The sequence below is a fragment of the Ictalurus furcatus genome, chromosome 5 (genome assembly GCF_023375685.1).
Source record: "Ictalurus furcatus strain D&B chromosome 5, Billie_1.0, whole genome shotgun sequence".
NCBI classification, from domain to species: Eukaryota; Metazoa; Chordata; class Actinopteri; order Siluriformes; family Ictaluridae; genus Ictalurus; species Ictalurus furcatus.
In genome coordinates, this window is record NC_071259.1 from 13,913,902 (window position 1) to 13,938,675 (window position 24,774).

A 24,774-nucleotide genomic window follows, 5' to 3' on the forward strand; every position below is an offset into this window, starting at 1 on the left:
CTCCTCAAGATTACGCACCCACCAGTCCTGTGAATTATCAATAAAATTACACATTACTCATACTAGGTCTCCCTCATGTTTATTTTATGTCATTTTTATCCACAACACCATCCATTCACCCTTCTTAAATGTGGGATAGAAGGAGATGTCGTTCTTCCTTGGAATTTTTCCCCGCTTAAGTTGGCGGACTCAAAACAATGCACCCCATCTGGTGTTGTGTGGCTACCTGTTCAACTACTGGAGCAACCGTTTACTCACCGCTTTGCCGTGATACCGGACCTGTCTTGTCCCATTCTCTTAGGGACAGATTTTATGATTCAGGCTGACATCCACATCCACCCAGCCACAGGAAGCGTTAAATTGGGAGATAATGCCACCTCAGCGCCAGACCTAAGCTTGCTGGAGTTTGATGATTTGGAGGGCCACGTAGATAGCCTCACCTTTAAGGATGTCCAGACCGATCTTGGTCCAGTGGTGGAACAAGCAGCCCTGCCTTCAGCGGACAAGAAAAAACTGGCACACCTATTGGGAGACTTTGTTCATCTTTTTGGGGCAAAGCTTGGACATACTTCACTGGATGAGCACACAGTAGACACTGGGACTGCAAAGCCAGTGTGTCTTCCTCCCTACTGTGCTTCACCTGCAAAAAGAAAGATTATCGAGGAGCAGATTTCCAGAATGTTGGAGGATGGCATTATTGAGCCTTCTTCAGGGCCCTGGGCCTCTCCAATTGTGATAGTCGAAAAGCCAGGCACAGATCCAAGATCCTCAAGCAGTTCATCACACCAGAAACCCACAAAGCCGGCAAACAGCTCGACCTCAACCTCACACGTAATTGCACCACACACAATCTTCTCATTACTCCTCTCCACAGCTCTGACCATTTCTTTATCCAGTTCTCTATTTCTCTCCCCTCACCCCCTTCACTGTCTCCACCCTCTATCTCTTCTTGTCGCAGTCTTCGCTCCCTTTCCCCCTCACATCTCTCCTACGTTGTCACAACCTTACTTCCCTCTGATAGCCACCTCTCCTCACTTGACTTAAACACCGCAACTGACATGCTATGTTCCACCCTAACATCTTCTCTTGACAGCATCTGCCCCCTAACCTCCAGACCTGCTCACATATCACCCTCTAGCCCTTGGCTCTCAGAAGCTCTGCGTAACAACCGGGCCAAACTAAGAGCATCTGAAAGGAAATGGCGCAAATCTAACAACTGTTGGCTCAAATTTAGCCTATTACCCAAAAACATTTAAAATTCAACTTAGAAGCCAATACTCACATCTACCTCTGAGCCCAGTTGGAGATAGAAAAAAAGACACCAGCCGTTAGTGAGAAGAAGCAAGGGTCCAGCTTTACTGTTCCGTTCCACCACACGAGATCCACACCGATGAGAATTCTCAGAGGTGATCCCAATACCCTGAGCTTAAGCTCCAGTATTTATACTGTACTTACACACTAAATAACCCATATGTTTCAAGAAGACTATGATCTCACTACCAATAGGGTTAAAAAAGAGCTCATTTACCTTACTCTTATGTTCCAGAAAAGGGCTATTTCACTTACACATAGAATTGAAACCAGGGGTTTTAATTTACACATAAAATCAGAACCCAGGCATTTCTAATAACCCGGAAAATAAAAACCCAGAGTTTTGAATTACACAGAGAACCAGAAACCAGAGTTTTGAATTACACAGAGAATCAGAAACCAGAGTTTTGAATTACACAGAGAACCAGAAACCAGAGTTTTGAATTACACAGAGAATCAGAAACCAGAGAATTTGAATAACCCGTAAAATAGAAAGTGGACAAGACTAAACAATCTAGAGTGACCTTGGTCTTATTGTTATCTCACGGGGGGGCAGCTTGACTCAGCCACCCTTATAAATGGCTCCTCATGGTTCTTTCTTAAATTTAAGGCCTTCCTTGCGAGCCTGCATTTCTAGTTTATAATTTATTTTCATATTTGCTCTATATCTCTATTTTATATATAGTTATACTGCTTGAAAACACGGTTTACTGTACTTCCTACTTCATAATATCATTATATTACCCTTCTACTGTCCCACATATCCTATTATTCTGGTTTTTATAAAGAGTATATATATTATTATTATAAGATATTACCCTTAAAATATCTTAATATTCCTTTTTATTATTCTTATAAAGTTATTGTAGTAAGTGTGTGAGAGGGAGAGTGTGTGTGTGTGTGTGTGTGTGTGTGTGTGTGTGTTATGTCTACTTGCCTGCCCTTGACTGTACGAGCGTGTGTGTGTGTGTGTGTGTGTGTGTGTGTGTGTGTTAGCACTCCTCAGCTCAGCTCGTATATCTCTTTTTGACTTTTTTGACTACTACTGCTCTTAAAGATCTTTAAAGTGTAATTCCAATTTGTCAATGTCCGCCTAATCCCGCTTCTATGTGTCTAGGTGCCCGTCGTCAGTCCTTCCTCTCCCCTTTGCTGGATGCTAGGTCTCCCTTATGTTTATTTTATGACATTTTTTATCCACAACACAACCCAACTGACCTAACCAATTACCAGACACCTCTCTCCTCTTTTTCCAGTAGCATCTCCATTGTTAAAGCCACATACTACCAAGAGAAGATTGGTAGTTCTCCCAACACCCGCACTCTCTTCAAAACCTTTTCCTCTCTTCTCTGTCCCCCTCCTCCCCCTTCCCCTACCTCTCTCACTGCAGATGACTTTGCCACTTTCTTTTCCAACAAGGTTACATCAATCAAGAATCAGTTCTCAACCCCAGACATGCATAGACCGGCTCCTCCTCCATGTAACTCCCAACTGACTTCCTTCTCTCCCCTCTCAGAGACTGATGTCTCTAAACTCCTCCTCTCTAGCCATCCTACAACCTGTCCTCTTGACCCTATCCCTTCTCACCTTCTTCAGTCCATCTCTCCCACACTATTACCTGCACTCACACACATCTTTAACACATCCCTCTCCACTGGCAAATACCCTACCTCATTTAAGCAGGCCTGGGTTACCCCACTGCTTAAAAAACCATCACTTAACCCTGCTGTAGTTGACAACTACAGACCTGTTTCCCTCCTCCCTTTTCTTTCCAAAACTCTTGAACGAGCGGTTTTTAATCAACTCTCCAATTTTCTCACACAGAACAACCTCCTGGACACCAAGCAGTCTGGCTTCAAGAGCAATCACTCCATGGAGACTGCTCTGCTTTCCGACACTGAAGCCTTACGACTAGCAAGAGCAACCTCTAGATCATCTGTCCTCATCCTACTTGACCTCTCTGCTGCTTTCGACACTATGAACCATCAGATCCTCCTGTCAACTCTCTCCAGCCTGGGCATCACTGGAACGGTTCTGCGCCGGGTGGAAACCTATCTCTCTGACAGATCCTTCAAGGTATCATGGAGGGGAGGTATTTCTGAAACTCAGCAACTCACAACTGGCATTCCACAGGGGTCAGTTCTGGGTCCACTCCTTTTCTATCTACACTACATCTCTAGGGCAGGTAATTGAGTCTCATGGCTTCTCATATCATTGCTATGCTGATGACACTCAGCTCTATTTGTCCTTCCAGCCTGACGATCCATCTGTCTCTGCACGCATCTCTGCTTGCTTGTCGGACATCTCGGTCTGGATGAGGGAATAAATTTTTTGCACTTACACCTCTACTCTGTGCACTTTGCTTCTTCTGGAACTCAATTAATGGATCTTGTATGGTAGCACTACTTGTATTGTTCTCTGCTTGATATATCGCTTTGCTTGTATTTTTCTCAAATTTAAGTCGCTTTGGATAAAAGCGTCTGCTAAATGAATAAATGTATGTGTAAATGTAAGATTTTGTGTAGACTTTAGGAAAGTGAACAAATATACAGTGAAGGACTCCTACCCACTTCCGAGAGTGGATGACTTTCTGGATTTTTTGGCACGTGGTAGATTTATTTCCACGCTGGACCTTACACGAGGTTACTGGCTAGTGTCAGTGGCCCCAGGCGCAAAACCAAAGACAGCTTTCGTGTCACACAAAGGGCTCTATCAGTTTAAAGTTATGCCTTTCGGGTTATCAAATGGACCTGCAACATTTCAAAGATTGATGAATACTGTATTGGCAGGGCTCACCCACAACTGCTGTATGGTGTATCTGGACGACATTGTGGTCGCCTCACCGACCTTCGACCAGCACCTGGAAGACCTCGCCAGTGTGTTAGGGCGTTTGGCAGATGCAGGCCTTTCCTTGAAGCTGGCTAAGTGCCATTTTTGTACACCAAAGTTACGCTACTTTGGTAACTGGTACTAGCTACTAGCGTAACTGGTGACACCAGAAGGCCTTGGCCCTGACGAGGGTAAGGTGGCTGCTATTAAACAGTTTCCCACACCGAAGACAGCTAAAAATGTGCTACAATTCCTAGGAATGACAAGTTACTACTGTAGGTTCATCTCGGGCTATGCCCGTATTGCCGAGCCGATGATTGCCCTCATGAGGGAGGATGCCCCATTTGTGTGGTCCACTGACTGCCAGGTGTCTTTTGATTATTTAAAAAAAAAACAACTAATCAGTGCCCCAGTACTAATTTTGCCTGACTTTGAGAAGCCTTTTGCAGTACACACGGATGCCTGTGATGTGGGCCTTGGTGCCGCATTGACCCAGACTGTTGAGGATGGCTTAGAGAGGGCTATTGCTTTTGCAAGCCGTACCCTGCACAAGTCGGAACACCCATATTCCACTTCAGAGAAGGAGTGCCTGGGGGTAATTTGGGCTCTGGAACATTTTTGTCCGTACATTGAGGTCTCTAGTGTCACAGTGGTGACGGACAACAATAGCTTGAGGTGGCTGATGACAAGGCCCTCCCCCTCAGGACGACTGGCTCGATGGTGCTCGCGACTGCAGGACTTTGACTTTGAGGTTGTCCACAGACCTGGCTCGGCCAGTCTATATCAATATATACTGACTTGGTGAGCGGCTCCTGTGTGGATTCGCCAGACTTCGGTATTCAGGTTGGGCTGGTTTACTTTATGGACAAGAGGACTTCCTGCCGGCTTCATCCACACAAGGATCTACGCTTCTATGTGCCAGAAGCTCTGAGGGGCACTCTGCTGAAATACTTACATGATCACCCCATTGATAGCCACTTGGGTGTAACCAAGACTCTTGGTTGCTTACAGAAGCGGGTCTACTGGCCAGGTATGGGGGTTATGTTAAGAAGTATGTACTGTCCTGTGCAACCTGCCAGCTGTCCAAGCCGACCAACCAGAAGCCGGCGGGCTACCTAAAGCCAGTGGTGGTGCAGGCTCCCTCGGACAATACGCCTGTGTCCACACACCCTGACTTTGTCTTACCTCACACTGATGTGCGCCTCACTCACCCACAGACTGTGCACACGGGAACACATTCATACGCCCTTGGCCCTAGGCATGCAGAAGTACCTTACCACAAACATATGCATACACATCCCACTCACACAGAAACTCACTCATACGCCCTTCGCCCTAGCCACACACCATGGGTTACCTGTAACTGGGAGGTTAACAGGTGGACAAATCCTTATTTTGCTCCTCTATTTGAATATTGAAGTGATATGTTTTCAGTTTTCTCATTCTCTGGTCTTATTCCGTTTTATTTATTTATTTATTTTTAAATGCTGTGTCTGTGAAGGCCTTATTGGTTTGGCAGTCTATTGTTTTACAGAAGTATACATTTCTTAATTGGGTACTGTGACATACTGCTTTGTTTTTGAAATACTGTTAATGCCTGTGTACCTTGAGGTTTTGATGTTATGTTATTATTTCAAACAATGTGAAGTTCTGAAAATGTTAATTGGAAAAAAAAAAAGAAATGCTGTTCTTTTTGCAGAATGTTGGACTGTAGTTACGTGGAACGGGCAAAGGCGTGATTAATGGTACTGCTTTCTGTAGTCCTAATTATGTCAGCTGTCACACAGGCACCTAGGCACTGTTAAGTTTCCTTTGTGTTACGGCCTTAGGACAGCCCTTGTTTTAATTGGGGGGGATATGTAATGATCAGCTATGATGATGTCATGTGGGGTCAGGGGGTGTGGTCGCCACCCTGCTCTCTGTCTCTCTGTGACCTTGACATTGTGTGCTGACACGCAGTCTCATGTAAGGTACCATTTTTGGGATGTTTTACTTGGTTAAATCCTCTTCTAATGACTGACCTGTAACCCTGCATAAACCTATGGTATCCTTCACTGTAATAAACGGAGAATAGCACTTTCACTTCTGTGTCCGGCTGAGTTATATTAACTTTCCTGAGCAACCCATGAGGATCTAGCCAGATCCTTACAAAGTACATTTCTAGCTTTCTAGTCATCACAAATAGGCATTTGAATTTACATTAATCGAAGCCCAATTTACTTTATCTAAAAATTAAACCTTACCTTTTATCAAAAGCACCCGAGCTTTATAATATGAGTTTTCCCAGCGAACAAGATACGAAATATCCTGCTGTTAATTTGTAGGATAAATTTTTATTATGTCTTCTGTGGGAACGATATGTTTGTGTCCGTCCGAATGTCGCACATACGCAAACATGCTTGAGGTAAAATGTTATTTTAAAAAGAGCCCTCCTCACACCCTCAGTACGGGTACTGCTCATGCTCACACTGTTAAGGTATCACCCCATCCTGTTTAAAAATGTTACAACTAATAACTTCCTCATTCTTTTACGTTGTTAAACTTGTATTTATAATACTTTTTCCAGCTTATTCAGTTACATTTTCTGTATAGATGCCAAAAACGAAAATATAAAGAATACCTAGAGCCTGCCAGTGTGTCCAGAATACCAGTCAAAACCAGGCAGACACTTAAGAAGAAGACTGCTTTTGAGGTAAATGTTTTTATTAATTATCCAACTAACAATTTAAAATGCAATTAACATAATTGTGAAATTTGAGTAATAAACATTACACTGTTAAAATAGTACAGAATTTTAAAGCCCTTATATTGCTTTAAAGGTGGGAGAGCCATCAGGGACAAACACCTGCTCACAATCATACCAGACCCCTTCTGACATGGTATGGTACCCTTCTGAAGATCCAGATGACTTGACTTAAGACTCAGATATAGCGTCAATTATGGATGGGTCACAGTGGGTGACTAATTATGAGGTATTATTGGAGCAAAACAACTGAGCACCTGTGACAGTGGAATTTATACTTGTAGATTTTTTTTCCTCTCTCCCACAAACACAACAGTTACACCTTCTCAAAATCTTAATTGCAGGTGCACTAATCCTATTCTACAAATCACAAATCCTCTTCTACAAATCACAAATGAAGAAACACATTCACACACCCCTATAAAAAATGTGGTGTCATAGACAAATTTTGCGTATGTGCAGATTAGTATTTGAATTCATGCAATGAGAGTTACACACCTGTAGAATATTTTCTCAAAAATAAAATTTTTCTTGGATATTTTTCTAGCACAAACCATATTCACTGCAGCAACTATAGCAAAAATGTGAGCGTATGTGTTTCTTCATTTGCTAGCCTATTTGTAGAAGAGGCTTTGTCATTTGTAGAATAGGATTAGTGCACCTGCAATGAAGAATTTGAGAAGTTGTAACTGCTGTGTTGTGTTGTGGGAGAGAAAAAAAAAATTCAAGTACAAATTCCACTGTTACAGGTGCCAGTTGTTTTGCCCCAATAATACCTTCATACCTAATAATCCAACAACTGCACTGTAACAGATTTTTAACTGCATGTTGTGTATGATTTATACGGTGGAAGGCATTACAGGGTCAAACAAAGCCCTTTTGCTCACAGACAAGACCTGTTCAAATGAGTCCTCTTTGGATATAAATACATTCTCTTCAGATTCAGAGGTAGCTACATTGTATAGAGTAGCAATCACCAAATCATTAATAAAAATGTAATAAACACCATACTGGCTTTTGTATTGTTTAAAGCGGGGAGAGTCTTACTAATGTGCACTTTTATGACATAGTACTCATTGATTAGGCTTAGATTTAAGATTGTTTACTGTACTAATAATGTTATTTCACATTAAATTAATAATCACTAAATATTAAAACACAGTTCTTTGTCCACCCTGTCCAGGGTGTACCCCGCCTTGTGCCCGATGCTCCCTGGGATAGGCTCCAGGTTCCCCGTGACCCTGAAGAAAAGGATAAGCGGTATAGAAGATGGATGGATGGAGTTCTTTGTCCTGTGCCATCCTAAGCTAAGTGTCTTTTCATAATTCTCTTGGGTGAGACTATCAGATTTATTTGGATTGGATGAATTAGATGAGCCCATTTTCAACATGTCTTCTGAACATACAACATCTGACGACACGGATAGTGAAAGTGAGGTTCAAACTCCGACAGACGATCCACTTCACAAAATTGCCACAGACAAAGGGATGGACACAATTCTAAAATCAAAAGGCTCAATGTCAAAGGCAGAGGCTCTGCTGTTGATAATGAGTCATGCTGCTGTACATAACATTACTGGCTGTCAACTGGATGACTTGCTGAAGCTTATTAATTTCCTTTTCGGTAATGAAGTAGTCCCAAGGTCCAAACATGTTCAATAAGGTATTTAAAAACAGCTCAGAAATAGTTGAGTTTCATATTTACTGTAAAAGTCATTGTTTTCCACATGTGGCATGAATTCATTCATTACATTTGCAATTCATTAAAAGAATTCATTACGAGAATTCATTACATTTGCAAAAGCCGGAAGCATCATGTATGTTATGTCTACTTAAAATATTGTACAGTTTTTTTTTTTGTCACATTAAACAGAAATGGGGAAAAAAAATTATAGGTGGGGTCAGTTCTGAAAGTACTTCACATTTACATGTGATACTAATGTTGTTATTTATTATTATATAAAGACTATGTCTGTTTCACTTGTAAGTTGTGTACAAGTCTGAATACTGAAATTTTCTAAATAAAAAAGCTGACTATATTTGGTCAGACAACTTATGGTGAATGTATTTGTTCAGACAATATTTAATCTGATATGATTCACAGCATGCTACAGATTTTATGTTCTAATTTATTTGTGCATCCAGTTTAATTATTTTGTTGTAGAATTTTCCGATATGTTTTAGATTATTAACAACTGAAATAAGTAGTTAAGATATGCTACCCAGCCTGCTTGACTATCCTTGTAATTACCCTTATCAGTAGATAGAATTAATAAAACAATCTAATTAGTAAATGGGTAAGATGAACACCAGCTTGACCAGGAAATCAGCTGACCCACCATTTAAAACCATCTGAACACCAGCTTTGCCAGGCTGGGAGACCTGCTTGACCAACTTGGCCAGGCTGGGAGACCTGCTTGACCAACTTGGCTTGGCTGGGAGTCCAGCTTAAACCAGCTACATCCAGCTTAAACCAGCAAAGACCAGCCAATCAGCCTAGGCTGGCTTTAGCTGATTTTTTCAGTTGGGAAAAGTCCTAAAAGTAGATAAAGAGAACCCAATTAAACAAATCCAACAACAATATTATACATGGTCATTTATTTATTGAGGAAAATGATCTAATATGACATGTCTCTGAGAGGCAAAAGTATGTGAACTTTTGCTTTCAGTATCTGGTGTGACCCCCTTGTGCAGCAATAACTGCAACTAAACATTTCTGGTAACTGCTGATCAGTCCTGCACATCGGCTTGAAAGAATTTTAGCCCATTCCTCAGTACAGAGCAGCGAGATGTTGGTGTTTTTTCTCACTTGAATTGCTTGCTGTAGGTCCTTCCATAACATTTCTATTGGATTAAGGTCAGTACTTTGACTTGGCCATTCCAAAACATTAACTTTATTCTTCATTAACCATGCTTTGGTAGAATGACTTGTGTGTTTAGAGCCGTTGTCTTGCTGCATGACCCACTTTTTCTTGAGATTCAGCTCACAGACAGATGTCCTGGCATTTTCCTTTAGAATTCACTGATATAAATCAGAATTCATTGTTCCATCAATGATGGCAAGCCGTCCCGGCCCCGATGCAGCAAAACAGGCCCAAACTAAGATACTACCACCACCATGTTTCATAAATGGGATAAGGTTCTTATCCTGGAATGCAGTGTTTTCCTTTCTCCAAACATAACGCTTCTCATTTAAGCAAAAAATTCTATTTTGGTCTCATCAGTCCACAAAGCATTTTTCCAATAGCCTTCTAGCTTGTCCAAGGGGTAATTAAGAAAACTGCAGGGGGCAGCAATCTCCTCTGTTATGCCATGATACACTTCCACAAATGTGTTGTGAAGATCAGACTCTGATAGGTCACATTTCTTTAAATAAAATAGGGTCGCCCACTCACACCCGATTTTCATCCCATTTATTGAAAACACCTGAATTTAGCCTTCAAATTAACTGCTATTCCTAGAGGTTCACATACTTTTGCCATTCACAGATATGTAAAATTGGAGCATTTTCCTCAATAAATAAATGACCATGTATAATATTTTTGTCTCCTTTGTTTAATTGGGTTCTCTGTGTCTACTTTTAGGACTTGTGTGAAAATCTGATCATGTTTTAGGTCATATTTATGCAGATATATAGAAAATTTTAAAGGGTTCACAAACTTTCAAGCACCACTGTATATACATAGATGCCTCATTGGCAAAGTTTTATTAATGCCACGATTCATCACCATTTGCCATATTGAACGGTCAATATTTGCCAGTTACTGCATGAGTGAATTGACAGATGCAGCATACAACAGGATCAACAGCCTTTTCACAAGATTTAGTTTATCATCGACTGTTGCATATATATTAAACAGATCTTAATATAGCCTAGTTATTTTTAATGAAGGCAGGTGAACTTGTGACAACACCGGGTACACACACACACACGCGCGCGCACACACACACACACACACAATATTTTATATATAACGATATTAGCCCCTGATGTTTTGGGTTCATCCCCTGATGTTTTCAAATCTTAGAAACACCCCTGAGTCCAAGCATGTACATAGTGCTGAAAAACTCTGTGAAAGTCGTATAAACACCAAATTTGTAGGAAAGGTGCAGTATGCCACCCACTACTCAGGCACATGAAGGGACCCACCAATTATAATCCTAGTTTCAGATCAAAGGTGCTGGATGTGCATTTGGTATGATCTAATTTTATGTTAGTTAGGTTACTAAAACAAACTTTATGAAATTTTCGATGTATTTGTATAGCTCGGGGAACAGACACAGTCTCTATAGAATGTACTACAAGTGCTGAACTATTAATTGAACATTGATTTTGATAAATGTTATTGTAGGAAGATGTAATTACGGTAGGCAGTCACTTGGTGTGTAGCGTCTTGGAGATGTTGTCTGACAGCAGTTCCGCTCCGAGGCTGCTGGGGTGCAGGCCATCAGGACGAAACAACCTAGGACGCTCCCAGAACAGATTCCAGTTATTAACAAACAGCAGATTCTGTTCATTACACCAAGAAACTAAACCAGTCATTCAAAGCAAGAAGTCTACTGAACTTTTCAGCTCCACGTCTGTATGTGGGATGAGGTCCAGAAATGATGATCTTCGTGGTGGGTGATCTGCTTCGTACCATCTCGATCAATCTGGTGAAGTCCCTCTTCAGAACCTCCATCTGCAGCAGCCTGATGTCGTTCCCCCCCGCGTGCAGCATGACCGCTCCAATGCTCGACGACGGGCAACGACGACAGCAGAGCTCCAGCCTGAGGCCTACGGGGAGGCCTCAGCTGTGGAGCTCCCGCCTGAGGTCAACATGGCGACCTCAGAGTTGCAGCGTGAGGCCTATGGAGAGGCCTCAGCTGTGGAGCTCCCACCTAAGGTCAACATGGCGACCTCAGAGCTACAGCTTGAGGCCTACAGGGAGTCTCAGCTGTGGAGCTCCTGCACGTCGAAGAAGCTGTCCTGCAGGAAGCCGACCTACTGTCCTGCCCAGCTGAGGAAGCTGTCCCGCTATCCAGCCCAGCTGAGGAGGCTGTCCCGCTGCCCTGCCCAGCCAAGGAAGCTGTCCCGCTGCCCTGCCCAGCCAAGGAAGCTGTCCCGCTGTCCAGCCCAGCCGAGGAGGCCGTCCCGCTGCACTGCCCAGCCGAGGAAGCTGTCCCGCTGTCCAGCCCAGCTGAGGAGGCCCTCCCACTGCCCTGCCCAGCCGAGGAGGTCCCTCCGAGTTCCAGTGCTGCTGGGGATGCTGCCCAGCGTTCCAGTGCTGCCAGGGGCGGCACCCAGTGTTCAGTCCCACCGGGGGGCGCCCAGCGTCCCAGTGCCGCCTGGGGAGGCGCCCAGCATTCCAGCGCCACCGGGGGCAGCGCCCTGACTTTCAATCCCGCTGGGGGTGGTGCTCCGCCAGTCTGTTGCCCGGCGGAGGCCGCCTCGTTTTCCGTGGCAGCGAGTGTCAGCTTTCATGGCGGCCCAGGACCCCCGTTGGAGGGGGGTTCTGTTACGCCACCACCGGCATATGGCGCTGCGGCACAGCGTCTAAGTGGACACGTGACTTTGTTTTGGTTCGTTCGCTTCCTGCTTGAGACATTGACCTACGTTTGAGTATGTCTTTGATTTGCCCCAGGTGTCCATGCTTTAGTTTGATTATGTTGGCTATTTAAACCCCTCGGTGGCTGCGCACTGTGCGCAGTATTATAGTTTGTATGGTTTGTACCAAACGTCTGATGTGTTTTCCGTTTATGTTTGACTACGATAGTGAATGCGTTAGCATGCTAAGCGGTTTTCCTCCATATCCTGTTCTTGTTTCATGCCACGAGTCCTGTTTCTCGTTTCCCTGGTGAAGACCGCGTCTCCTGTGTTTTGTTTGACTGCTGTTAATAAAGATGTTATAAAGCCAGAGGGAGGCACATACACATGTGCACTTTGTTTGACTTAAGTTGGTGTGTATGTTTTATGTTCTGTTTATTATTAAATAGGTTCAGCCGGTTCTCGCCTCCTCCTTGGCCAGCTTTGAAGTTTGTTACAGTAGTGCCAAAACCCAGGAAAACCCTGTTCGCAAAATCACAAGCGCCAATTAGCTTAGCTTATGGCCTTAGTGCGTTTAAAGCAAAATAATAATAATAATAATGAAACACACTCAGTGTTTGGTGCAATTGAGCAAAATCCCAGTGTAGCTCCTATCTCAGTAAGTGAGCGTGTTTGGCTTGGTGCTGCTTGTTCCCGGGCAACAAATCAGACACTTCACAGAGCTACACTGGGATTTTGCTCAATTGCAACAAAAAGCGAATGTTTCATCATTATTTATTAATTTAATTCAATTTTTAATTTTTTGCTTTAAACCCGATAAGATCCTAAACTAAGCTAAGCTAATTGGCTACTGCCACAATGGCGCTGCTTCTGCTAGTAACCGGGTGTAAATCTTCACGGGCGTAACCCTTCGTAAATCTTCACCAGGCAAGTTCTTGGAAAATCTCACAACTTCCATTTGGCTATATAGTCTTCAGACAGCCGTTAAAACAGGAAGTAATCTCCTAATATGGGTATGAGAGCTAAGTCACTTATTCAACAGTCATGTCATTCAGAGCCTGAATGGTATCTTTAAATACAGAGTGTATGTTTCTTTCCCTTCTTATATTATATAACATATCTCTGGCTTGTTCAACATGGTGTAGGCAGAAACTCATTTGATCAAGAGCTTTATTCAGCTGTTGTTTTAATATTCTCATCTGTTCATGCGTCCATTCACTGGATTCAATCTCACTGTCCAGTTGTTGGGGAGATAGTCCAGAGAGCCGAGGCCCATATCTCTTGGCGAGCTGCCGTGAGGGAAAACCAGGTTTCGGGAATGTTTGTGTAGTTCTCTTCTTGAACTCCCGGTAGAATGTAGGATGCTTCTGGGTAGGTCCGATGGTAGTGCCGCTTTCTCTCTGAGCTCTTTTTCTGCTTTCTCGTTCCATGCCTCTTTGTATGATTAATGCGTTTTAGATTATACAGCATAATTAAGCAGCATATACATATCATAATTAAACAGCATACATGATAACTATTAAGCAAGCATTTGTACCACAAAATCATTCATTCAATCTTTCCTTGTGCCTTTATGGTGACCTTAGGGAATAGCCATGATCATGTTCAATTATTCAAATATTCCCATACGAATCCCTGATCGGCCTCGAGTTCCTCAGCCAGTAGTTGCAGGGATTCCATTACAAACCCATCAACAAACCAAAGTTAAAGCTGTTCTGTACTGAATGGGCTAAAATTCCTCGAAGCCAGGGTGCAGGACTGATTAACGGCTACCGGAAATGCAGAAATTTCTTTGCAGTTATTCCTGCACAGGTGGGTCACAAGAGATACTGAAAGCAAAGGTTGTACTACTTTTGCCACTCACAGATATGTAATATTGGATCATTTTCCTCAATAAATAAATGACCAAGTATAATATTTTTGTCTCATATGTTTAATTGGGTTCTCTTTAACTTCTTTTAGGACTTGTGTTACAACCCCAGTGCTAATAAAAAAAAAAAAGAGTAGTGATTTGTAAATGTACTTTGAGTTGTAATTAAATAAAAAACGTATAAAGTGTTACGATACAGGGAGGTGAGGCGGGAGCAGGTGCAGATCAAAATCTTTATTGCTCGAACACAAGGTCAAGAAACATGAGCAGCGATACGCGGTCTAAGACATGAAGTGAGATTCAAGGCATGAAACATAAACAGGACACGAGAACATGACCGCTTAACAACGAGGTGGCTAACACTTACATGTACTTAGACTTAGTTAGCTAGTTAACCGTATCTCCAAATAATACTGAGCGAAATGCAACGTAACATGAGGGCTTTAAATAGCAAACACAATCAAACTAAATACAGACAGCTGGAGTAAATCAAGACACACCCTCGAACATCAACCAATGCTTAAACAGGGGGAGAACCAAAACAAAGAAAGGCGCGTGTCCATATACAAGAGTGCTAATGTTCTGTACCTAATCCAAAGGTTCTCAACCTTTTGTAACTAAAGCCCCCCAAGCCTCCCTATCATGTGGCATGCCCCCCCCCCCCATATTACAGGAAACCAGCCAGGTATAATGATTATCTATCTATCTATCTATCTATCTGTGTGTGTGTGTGTGTGTGTGTGTATATATATATATATATATATATATATATATATATATATATATATATATATATATATATATATATATATATATATATATACTGTTTTTGATAGATAGATTTTTTTTTTTTTTTTTGCTTTTGTTTTTTTTTTTTGTACTTTTAATTTTTATGACTTTTATAAAACTATATAACGGACAGGTATGGAACATGAGTGATCAAAAATGTTTTTGAACACTATAACAGAACTAGGTTGTAATAACGTGTACTATTTTACATGTAAATCGTTGCATTACATTCGTATTGCAACATGTTTAGTAACATTAGGTATAGTTATAACTTAACAGAATTATAGCTTAACAGTTATAATGGCTAAAATTGTATTGGCTTTTAAGATTATCCAAGTTACAAAAATCCTTTTTAAAGTTTTCCAAAATGTTGTGAAAATGTTTCAGAATCAATATAGATATATAGCTGAAAGCAGCAATTATCGGGGTTCAAGCACTTTACGGCCTTTGAGGACATGCGTAAAAAGATGTATTGTGCAAGCCTATAAGCAGCTATATCAGAGAGAAAGCAAGATAATTTTAAGAAATATCAGGCTTCATAAACCTAACCTAATATCTGCTGAATATTGATTGGCCAATGGTGGCCATGTTTTTTGAGATTCACAACTGTCCTCATAGACACTGATGGGATATTTGAGATAGACACTTTTTGCATTGGTCAGTTGGACCAATGGTTCCATATTTAGTGTCAATTTCATGTTTTGTCCTGTAATAGAACCACCACATGGCCAAACTATGCCATTTTATGCAAGTGACCTCAGATTGAGCCCATACTGCCCATACCGTCTGCCCATACCGTCTGGCAAGATTGGTGAAAATATCTCATTCCACTCAAGACTTATATCCATTTCAGTAAAAGTGGTCATGTCTTTTTCAAAAGTTTTTGCCTGTTACGATGATGAATTATGTATATATAAATGAACAATTATTGATCTAAAGAGTCAAAACAATTGTCCTGCACTGGTTTTATTTTGGTCTAAAGTGTCCATAGTGTATGAATGAGTGTGTGTGATTGTGTGCCCTGCGATGGACTGGCACCCTTTCTAGGGTGTACCCTGCCTTGTGCCCGATTCTCCCTGGGATAGGCTCCAGGTTCCCTGTGACCCTGAAAAGGAGTAAGCGGTAGAAGATGGATGGATGGATGGTTTTATTTTGGTTGAGCAAAAAACCTAGGACTAGCTCGCAAATTTATGTCTTTTTAAATAATCACAACTATTTAACTAACTGTTTGACTGACTCCAGTGGTTCTTAGGCAAAGTTGTTCAGAATGAGGAGCTCCGTAAAAATAACATGAATTTGTTTGTGTGAAACACGGCCATGTATAAAACCATTTATGTGCATGAAAAACTCGATAGCACCCCCTAGTGGCTAATTAGGTTCAAATATCTCATGGTCAAGCAAGCCCACCAAGTTTTGTTCCAATCTGCCTTTGATATCCTTGTCTAATAGCTGCAGAATTTTACTTGGCCGAGGGCAGATGTATTTCGAGATACACAACTGTCCTCATAAATATTGATTAAATATATATTGATGAAAAAAACACTGCATACTAATTTACAAGTCACTTGGACCAATGCTTCCATAGTTAAAGCCAATTTCATGTTTTTACTGTTATAGCACCACCAAGTGGCCATGCTCCATAATTTTTTTTCAAGTCCTCAGAATATGCCCATACATAAGTGTGTCAATTTTGATGAAAATATCTCATTCCATCTGTTGTCTCTAATTTTCCAAAAAGTTAAACACAGCTAAGTTATATCATCAAGTACTTACATAAGTTTGAGGATGAAGAAAACACAGTGAGCCGTGAGTAGGAATAGCAAGGGGCCAATTTATTGCCCACCACACGAGATCCACGCAGTAGGACGTCCCAAAGTCGTCAGGGTGAGACTTTGTGCCATTGCAGACTGTTTGAGTACTACCAACCCTCAAAGTTTCTAGTCTCTAGGCCTTAAAGTTTGTTCAGCACAATCAGTTTTATGACAGAAAAAAAATTAAAGCTGCAAGCAGCATTGTTGGGGGCCAAGCACCCAGACTCGATAAGCTGCACATTGACAGAGGGGCTAAAATTGATGCATAAGCAATAACAGGAATGATTTGTAGTTTCATGCATTTGCCAGTCCAAATTAGACCCAAATTTGACCAGATGATGGCACTAGAGCTTTGGCAGCACTTGGCCCCAATTTGGTCACAACGTTTCTTAGACTCTCCCCAATCAGTGTGCCAAATTTCACGACTTTTTAAAAGACAATTCTATGGGCTGCCATAGACAACCAGGATAAGATTCTTAAAAAAATGTGAGTGGTGCTTGCGTGTGCAAAATTTGAAACAGACATGCAGCTGCACATTCTGGTCATTACATGTGTCTGTGTTTCTTAGCATAAATAATTCGACATATATTGGTATCATCTGTAATGATTCTATTTAACTGGAGCTTTTAATATAATAGGCAGTCTAAATACCCATAGAAAAATTCTCCTCATTGTGTCGAGTGTTTTGATATATCACATGCCTATGTTGAAATAGTTTTGTGATTCCACTTATTTTGGGGGTTACTGTGCACATGATATCACATGACTTGCATGTGAGGTCACTACAATACACATAACCCAATTCTCCTCACTGAGCCAAGCATTTTGATATGTCGCAAGCCTAATTTTAAGTTTTGTGATTCCACTTATTTCGTGGGTTAACGTGGACATGAAGTCTAAAAAACACCAATAACGCATTTCTGCACACTGAATTGAGTGCAGTGTCATCCCCCATAATGCAATTCTCCTCACTGAGCTAATCGTTTTGATGAATGACATGGAAATTTCATCTGGAATTTCACACGACACATACATGGGAATGGCGATGAAAGTAATCATACATCTCCCGAAAAGTGAGGTAAATGTTGTGGGACTAGTTAGGTACAGAATATTTTCCTATGTAAATCTAAAACATTGTCTCTGTTTGATCCTCTAGATCAGCAGTTCTTAACCTGGGAGTTGCAAAGGAGTCTGAGCTGTGATACCTGTGTTTTAATTCCCCATTCATTTTCTATGCCTCCCAAAAGTGAGTTTTTAGCCATGTGTGTGAAAAGTGCACATGGGAACACTAAGAAAAGTAATAGCACATCTGTCCCAATGGAGCTGCACATTTTGAGGTATGGTTTGTGATGGTGACACAAATGGTGTGGGACTAGTTATGCGGCAAAAAAGTGTCCGGAACAATAAAAAGAACTAGACATGTACATTTCCTCAAGAAAATGTGAGTGGTGCTTGCTGTGGTTAAACTCGGATAGGGTGCCAAAACTTTTAGAGTTGGCTGTGTGGGGTGCCAATACTTGTAGAGCGGGACATATAGGGATCTAATACTTTTAGAGCAGAAAGATAGGGTGCCAATACTTTCAAAAAAAGGACAGAGTGCCAATACTTTTAGAGCTGGCATGTAGGGTGGCAGCACTTTTAGAGCTGACCATGTAGGGTGTTAATATTTTTAGAGCTGGCCATGTAGGGTGCCAATATTTTCAGAGTTGCATGGATAGGGTGCCAATACTTTTTAGAGCTGGCCATGTAGGGTGGCAATACTTTTAGTGTACACGTGTGTGTGAGTTTTGACAGTTGGCCCCAGGCTCTGAACATTCCCTCAATGTAAGTGAATGGGAGCTTTTGGGAATTTTCATTGTGCACAACGGGAATACCAGGAGTCTGATCATTTTGGAAAAATAGAGCCTGACAAGTGTGATCGACCTGAAGGACTGTGCTGAGTTTCTTGGAAGTAGCTTGAAAGCATGAAAGGAGTTATAACAGTCAGAATTTTTTTATGCAAGTCAATAGGAATTTTTGGCCACTTCCACTTCCATACCAGGAATTCCGGACTTCCGATCCCTTAGAAAAGTCTCTTCTCAATAAGCAGGTCGATTTGACACCACAGACATGGGTCTATGACAAACGGTGCAGGATGAGTTATACGTCAAAGTATTGTGTGGCAGAATAATAGTAAAATATAGCTGCAAGCAGCAATTATCAGGGTTCAAGCCATTTAGGGCCCTTAAAGACGTTAAAAGATATTACTTAATATTGTGCAATCCTATAAGCACCTAAATCAAAGAAAAACCGGCCTTCATTAAGCTTGTCTAATAGCTGCTGAACATTGCTCGACCAATGGCGGCCATGTTTTTCAATATTCACAATTGTCCTCGTTGGACATTGGACAAGGACAATTCTTCTAAGATTTATTTATCAAGTCTATTGGACCAATGGTTCCACATTTACTCCCAATTTCATGTTTTCTTCTGTTATTATGCCACCAACTGGTCACAATCAGTATTATTTTAAGAATTGTCCTCAGATTGAACCCATACATAAGTATCCCAAGGTTGGTGAAAATATCTCATTCTATTCAAGAGTTAAAGCAATTTAAGTTAAAGTGGCCATGCCCACTTCAAACCTGTTGATGTGTCCTTGTGAGGGTAAATCAAAAGTTTTTTGATTTTTTTTGATAATTATTGATCAAAGTAGTCCAAAGAATTGTGTGCCAATAGTTTTATTTCACTTGAGCGAAAAACCTATGACTAGTTCACAAAAGTAGGCTTTTAACATTATCTGAAATATTTACCGAACGGGTTTCACAGACACCAATGGTTTTTGAGGCACATATGTTTAGAATGAGAAGGCCTATCATTTATTGTATATTAGTTGTGTTTGTTCAAAACACTGCATTATATGCACTGTTTACACCAACATAAACTGTGATAGTGCCACTTAGTGGCCGAATTCTTTAAAACTTTGCACAAACCTCTTAGATCAAGAGTCGAATAGGCCCACCAAGTTTTGTTCTGATCAGCCATTGGTAACCTTGCCTAGTAGCTACTGAAATTTGATTGGCCGATGGCGGCCATGTTTTTCAACATACATGAATGTGCTCATAAACAGTGATGGCAACTGAGACAGAGACACTGTATGAATATCTTGAAGTCAGTTGGATCAACGGTTCCATAGTTACAACCAATTTAATTTTTTCAGTATTATAGCACCACCATGTGGCAAAACTGTGCCAACTTTTCTGCACAATCATAGATTGTCCTCAAACATAAGCATGCCAAATTTGGTGAAGATATCTCATTTCGTTCAAGAGTTATAGCCATTTACGTAAAAGTGGCCATGCCTACTTCCTGTGTTTTTGCATACTGTAGCTACCTCGAGTTGAAAGTTCAAACTTTTTTTAATAACTTTTGATAATGAGAATTCCTAGAATCGTTTGGCACTGGTTTGGTATTGATCAGACGAAAAACCTAGGACTAGTTCGCAAAGTAGATTTTACAAATAATCCAAGATGGTGGACAATTTTTATAGGCGGAAATGAAATCAGAGATATGCGATTTGTACATCTGGGCCAAAGGATTCCATAGATATAAGACACTTGAGTGTGTGACAAATGGTTCAAAAGTTATGACTATTTTTCTAAACATGCTCACTATAACGCCACCATCTGGCCGATCGGGTTGGAACTTTGTGATGCTGTAGTACTCTGGGGCACTACTTTCCCTCAATGTTTCAGCTCACTAGGCCTTTTTTGGTTTGGTCTGCACAATCAGTTTTAGGGCAGAATAATGATTAAAAAACAAACAAACAAATAAATAAATAAAATCCTTACAATTACAATAGGGTTTCAAGCCAGAAAGGCTGAAACCCTATTGTAATTGTAAGATTTTTTTATAAAATAAAAATAATGAAAATCCTTACAATTGCAATAGGGTTTCAGCCCTTCGGCTGTTATGAATGACTAAGGGAATTTGGCCTATATGTTACTTCATATTTATAGTCACCCAGTACTAAAATGTTTTAAAATATCAGAATATACTTCGAATATATATATTTTTTCATATGAATTCATAGGGGTGCCAATAATTGTTGCACACCTATATTTAAGAAAGATGATTTTTTTTATATATATAAACCTGTGTTGTGGTTGCAGTTGTTTGATATCCATGTGAGCAGAGTATTTTTGTGAATTTTATTTTTTAACAAAAGATTACGAGGTTAAACAATAAAGAAAATTTTTCACAACCTTCTTTGCTCCTATTTACCAAGGGTGCCAATATTAGTGGAGGGCAATGTGTGTGTGTGTGTGTGTGTGTGTGTGTATAAATTAAAGCCTAAATAGAATCTAAATATTTTACTTTCCCTTTAAAAGAAAACAAATCACACTGAAAAAGAAATGCAAAAAAATAAATATTATTTTCATAAATTGAAATTTAGGGGTTAGTGTTTGAGACAGCCACTTCCTAATAGAAAGTGCTCTAAAAATTATGATTTTATAAATATTTAGCTTATTATTATCTAAATTAATGCCATGGGTTTAACTGGATCACAACATAATCTTATTAAATAGCCAAAGGCTGAATTACTTTTTTATTAATAGTATTTTTTTTATTGTGTGACCGCAGTTTGAACTAATTTGGTAGAATTGTCCACAAACACACACACTTTTTTTTTTTTTTACTTTGATCTGTTATGATTTTGAATTTGTAGTCCTTATTTTTACATAGTTTATTATGATATTACTGTGATATTATAAGAAGCCAAACTATTCAGAACTAATCTTTCAGAAACCAAGTCATTAATTATTATTTCTCTAATAAAATTGACGTTTTGATAATTTTGACTTATTTAATAAAATCTTGATAGGTTTAAAATATAACTAGAATATAAATACCTATAAATAGAATATAATTGATGTAATTAACAAAGATGAATGTTTAAATGTAGAATAGGTTGTTTTGAGAAAATTCATATTATTACACTTTAGGATATGGCAATATTCTAATTCTAAGTCTAATAAAATCACCCAGGACTATTTAAGAGAGGTAACATGCAGGGCAAGCAAAGCTGTGGTACAACCTCAAATTTGACTTGCATTTATTTTTGGTATACCCAAATAATTTAAAATCAGGATTCAGGGCCTTTGTATAAAAGTAAAATTCTTGACTTACCATTGTTCAAATTACTAATATTCATATATTCAAACCATATCACAGAGGGAAGCGTGTTTTAGAAGACATTTTGTGCTGTTGAACACAAAATGACTCCATCTCTGATACAAGTAACTGAATTGCTTGAAAATCAGAAGCTATACAAAGTATAATTATAGTATAATTTTAGTCATGATGATCATTCTAAATGACCATAACCTATTATTTAAGTTTATTATTATTATTATTATTATTATTATTATTATTATACAGTCTTTTATCTAAAACTAAGCTGGTATTAAGCATCTATTCCACATGTAAATGAAAGAGTGTGTTATGTGAAGACCCCCCCCCCAGGAAAAGGCATTTAAATGCCTGGTGAATTTCCACACCACAAAATTTGGAGGTGGTTAAGTTGACCGATCATGCAAATGTATCATTTGCCCACAGTATGGGCAGACTTCTCAGGCTTGGTATAAATGTAAGACCAGTTTATGTTTCTGCCTACATTGCAGAACATCATAAAAAGATTCAGAATGAATCATGTCGTTGTAGGTCCAAACAAATGGAATAATATATTGCTTAATTTTACTTCTCCAAAATCCAAGAGTCATTGGAACAAGTGACTATAGAGAAAGCCACTGAGGTAATGTAATCCTTTTTCATCCTAAGTGAATTTTACATAATAATAGATGTACTCAGTATAAATTGTTTTTAGCAGTATTTTGTCATTTATTATGTTATTATTATTTTTAAAAACTATAGACATAACTTCCTTATGTAACAGGTGCCTACAGAAAAATCATCAATCATGCTGAGTACCGTGGACCAGATTGGACTCTGGCTCTTAATTGGCTTTCTAGCCACTCTTACAATCTTTTTTAATGTCTATATCTTACTGGTGAACCAGCGAAACTGCAGAAAGAACCACCTACATCTATGCCCAGGTGACACTATAATGACTGGTATATCCGTGGCTAGTATCAGTCATCAAGCCCTCTCTTTCTTGTGGATGACGTTGGTTCAGGTGGACATAAATTGTATGTATGACACTGTGGAATCCATTCTATTGGTGTTAGTTTTCTCCCTGAAGTTCTCAATAATGTGGACCACTGCCTTCCTTACCTTCTTTTATAGTACCAAGCTTGTGATCAAGCCTATCCACTGCTACACACGCATTCAGGAGGCTATTCTAAAGCATGTTCTCACTGTGGTGATTGTAATTTTTGTATGTGGATTTACCAATTGTCTGCCACTTTTGACGATCGTAACTTTTCACAACAGTAGTGCTGGAACCATTGACTGTGGTTCAATCATACCACATGAGGCTGTGGGACTTGGCTACATTATTTATCTTGTAGTCAGTGCAGACATTGTTCCAGGTATACTGATGATCAAATGCAGTATCTCCATCTCATATCACCTATCTATCCATCTACGCCACATGAAGGAAAGCACCAATGGCACTCATGCTCCCAAGCTGGGTACTCAGATGAGGGTGATCAGAATGAACCTTACCTTGGTGGTAGTGTTCCTTTGCTTTCTGGTTGTAGATCTCTATACTCAATCCACAGTAGTCTTGAAAAGTGAAAACACCATGGGCTTATCCATTCTTTTCTCCACACTTTACACTACAGTCAGTGGATTTGTGCTGATCTATGGAAAGAAGAGCTTCTGGAAAGAGTTTCTTCATTGGTATAACCTCTTTGTAGATGAGTTCTCTTGTTTAAGCTGTATGAAAGTACCAGAGAGTAAGACTGTGACACACACTGCTCCAAAGCACTGACTGTTGTTTAACATACTGGCTGAAGCACTATATCTGGGTTGTGCAGCATAGTATTGTACATATATAGTTATTCACTTGATTATACTTTATATCATATAATAAGTCATATTGTTTGTTTAGTTTATGTATTTAAAAAGAACATTTAAAAACAACAGAAGTTGAAACCAAATTGCTGTACAAGTAGTAAAAAACAGAATTAAAACAAATATTTAATAGCATCACATACCAATGAACAAATTAAAATTCTATACCCTCAGACCAAATTAAAAGATAACGAATAAAAGTGGGTCTTGAAATTAGATTCGAACATGAACATAGCAATAGAGGGGGAAGATGTAATATGCAAAGAGAGACTATTCCAGAGCCTGGGAGCTGCTACTGAGAAATCCCAGTCACCTTTGTTTTTAAAACGTGAATGAGGGACTGAAATGAGTAGTTGACTGGATGATCAAAAAGATCTAGATTCAGTATATGGGGTAAAGAGATCACATATGTACCTATATCATTCCTATTAGGTAACCTATGCATTCCTGTGCATTTTATGGATAAAGAACAACAGCCTGCTATATAATATAAAACAAAATGCACATGTATTGTGAACATGTTGCACATATATTATTTTTCTTTGTATTGTTCAATTTATTACATTATAAGTCCATTATATGCTGTGTCTTGTTTATTGAAACACACACAAAAAAATCAACATTTTATGCCTTACAGTGCAGCTATGCCTTGTAAGAAAGAGTGCTAGTATTCAGTTTTGGTAACCAGTTTCAATACTGTTCAATGAATATAAAAGAGAAAGAGAGGTGAATATAAAATGTTAATGTAAATGATCAATTGAAGACATTGCCTTCTCATGATTTTCTTTGTTTAAAAAAAGTATTATTATTATTATTATTATTATTATTATTTAACTTCTAAATTAATTTGTCAGCCCTGCTTTGTACCAGTATAACAGCTCA

General features: G+C 39.8%; 2 protein-coding genes across 3 annotated transcripts; both read left to right on the top strand.

Annotated features, from left to right (window-relative positions):
* The first annotated feature begins 552 nt into the window (after window positions 1-552).
* On the top strand, window positions 553-7,165 carry LOC128607708 (uncharacterized). Of its 2 annotated transcripts, XM_053624814.1 has the most exons (3): window positions 553-831; window positions 3,133-3,384; window positions 6,730-7,165. In XM_053624814.1, the coding sequence occupies exons 1-3, from the start codon at window positions 679-681 to the stop codon at window positions 6,748-6,750; spliced, it is 426 nt and encodes a 141-aa protein (XP_053480789.1). In that variant the 5' UTR covers window positions 553-678; the 3' UTR covers window positions 6,751-7,165. The 2 variants fall into 2 exon arrangements, with proteins under 2 accessions (XP_053480789.1, XP_053480788.1); XM_053624813.1 differs by lacking the exon at window positions 6,730-7,165 and having other exon boundaries at window positions 3,133-3,603.
* Window positions 7,166-22,823: 15,658 nt separating this feature from the next.
* LOC128607261 (uncharacterized) lies at window positions 22,824-23,840 on the top strand. The gene has a single exon (XM_053623934.1). The coding sequence runs from the start codon at window positions 22,835-22,837 to the stop codon at window positions 23,807-23,809; it is 975 nt and encodes a 324-aa protein (XP_053479909.1). The 5' UTR covers window positions 22,824-22,834; the 3' UTR covers window positions 23,810-23,840.
* Window positions 23,841-24,774: the final 934 nt, after the last annotated feature.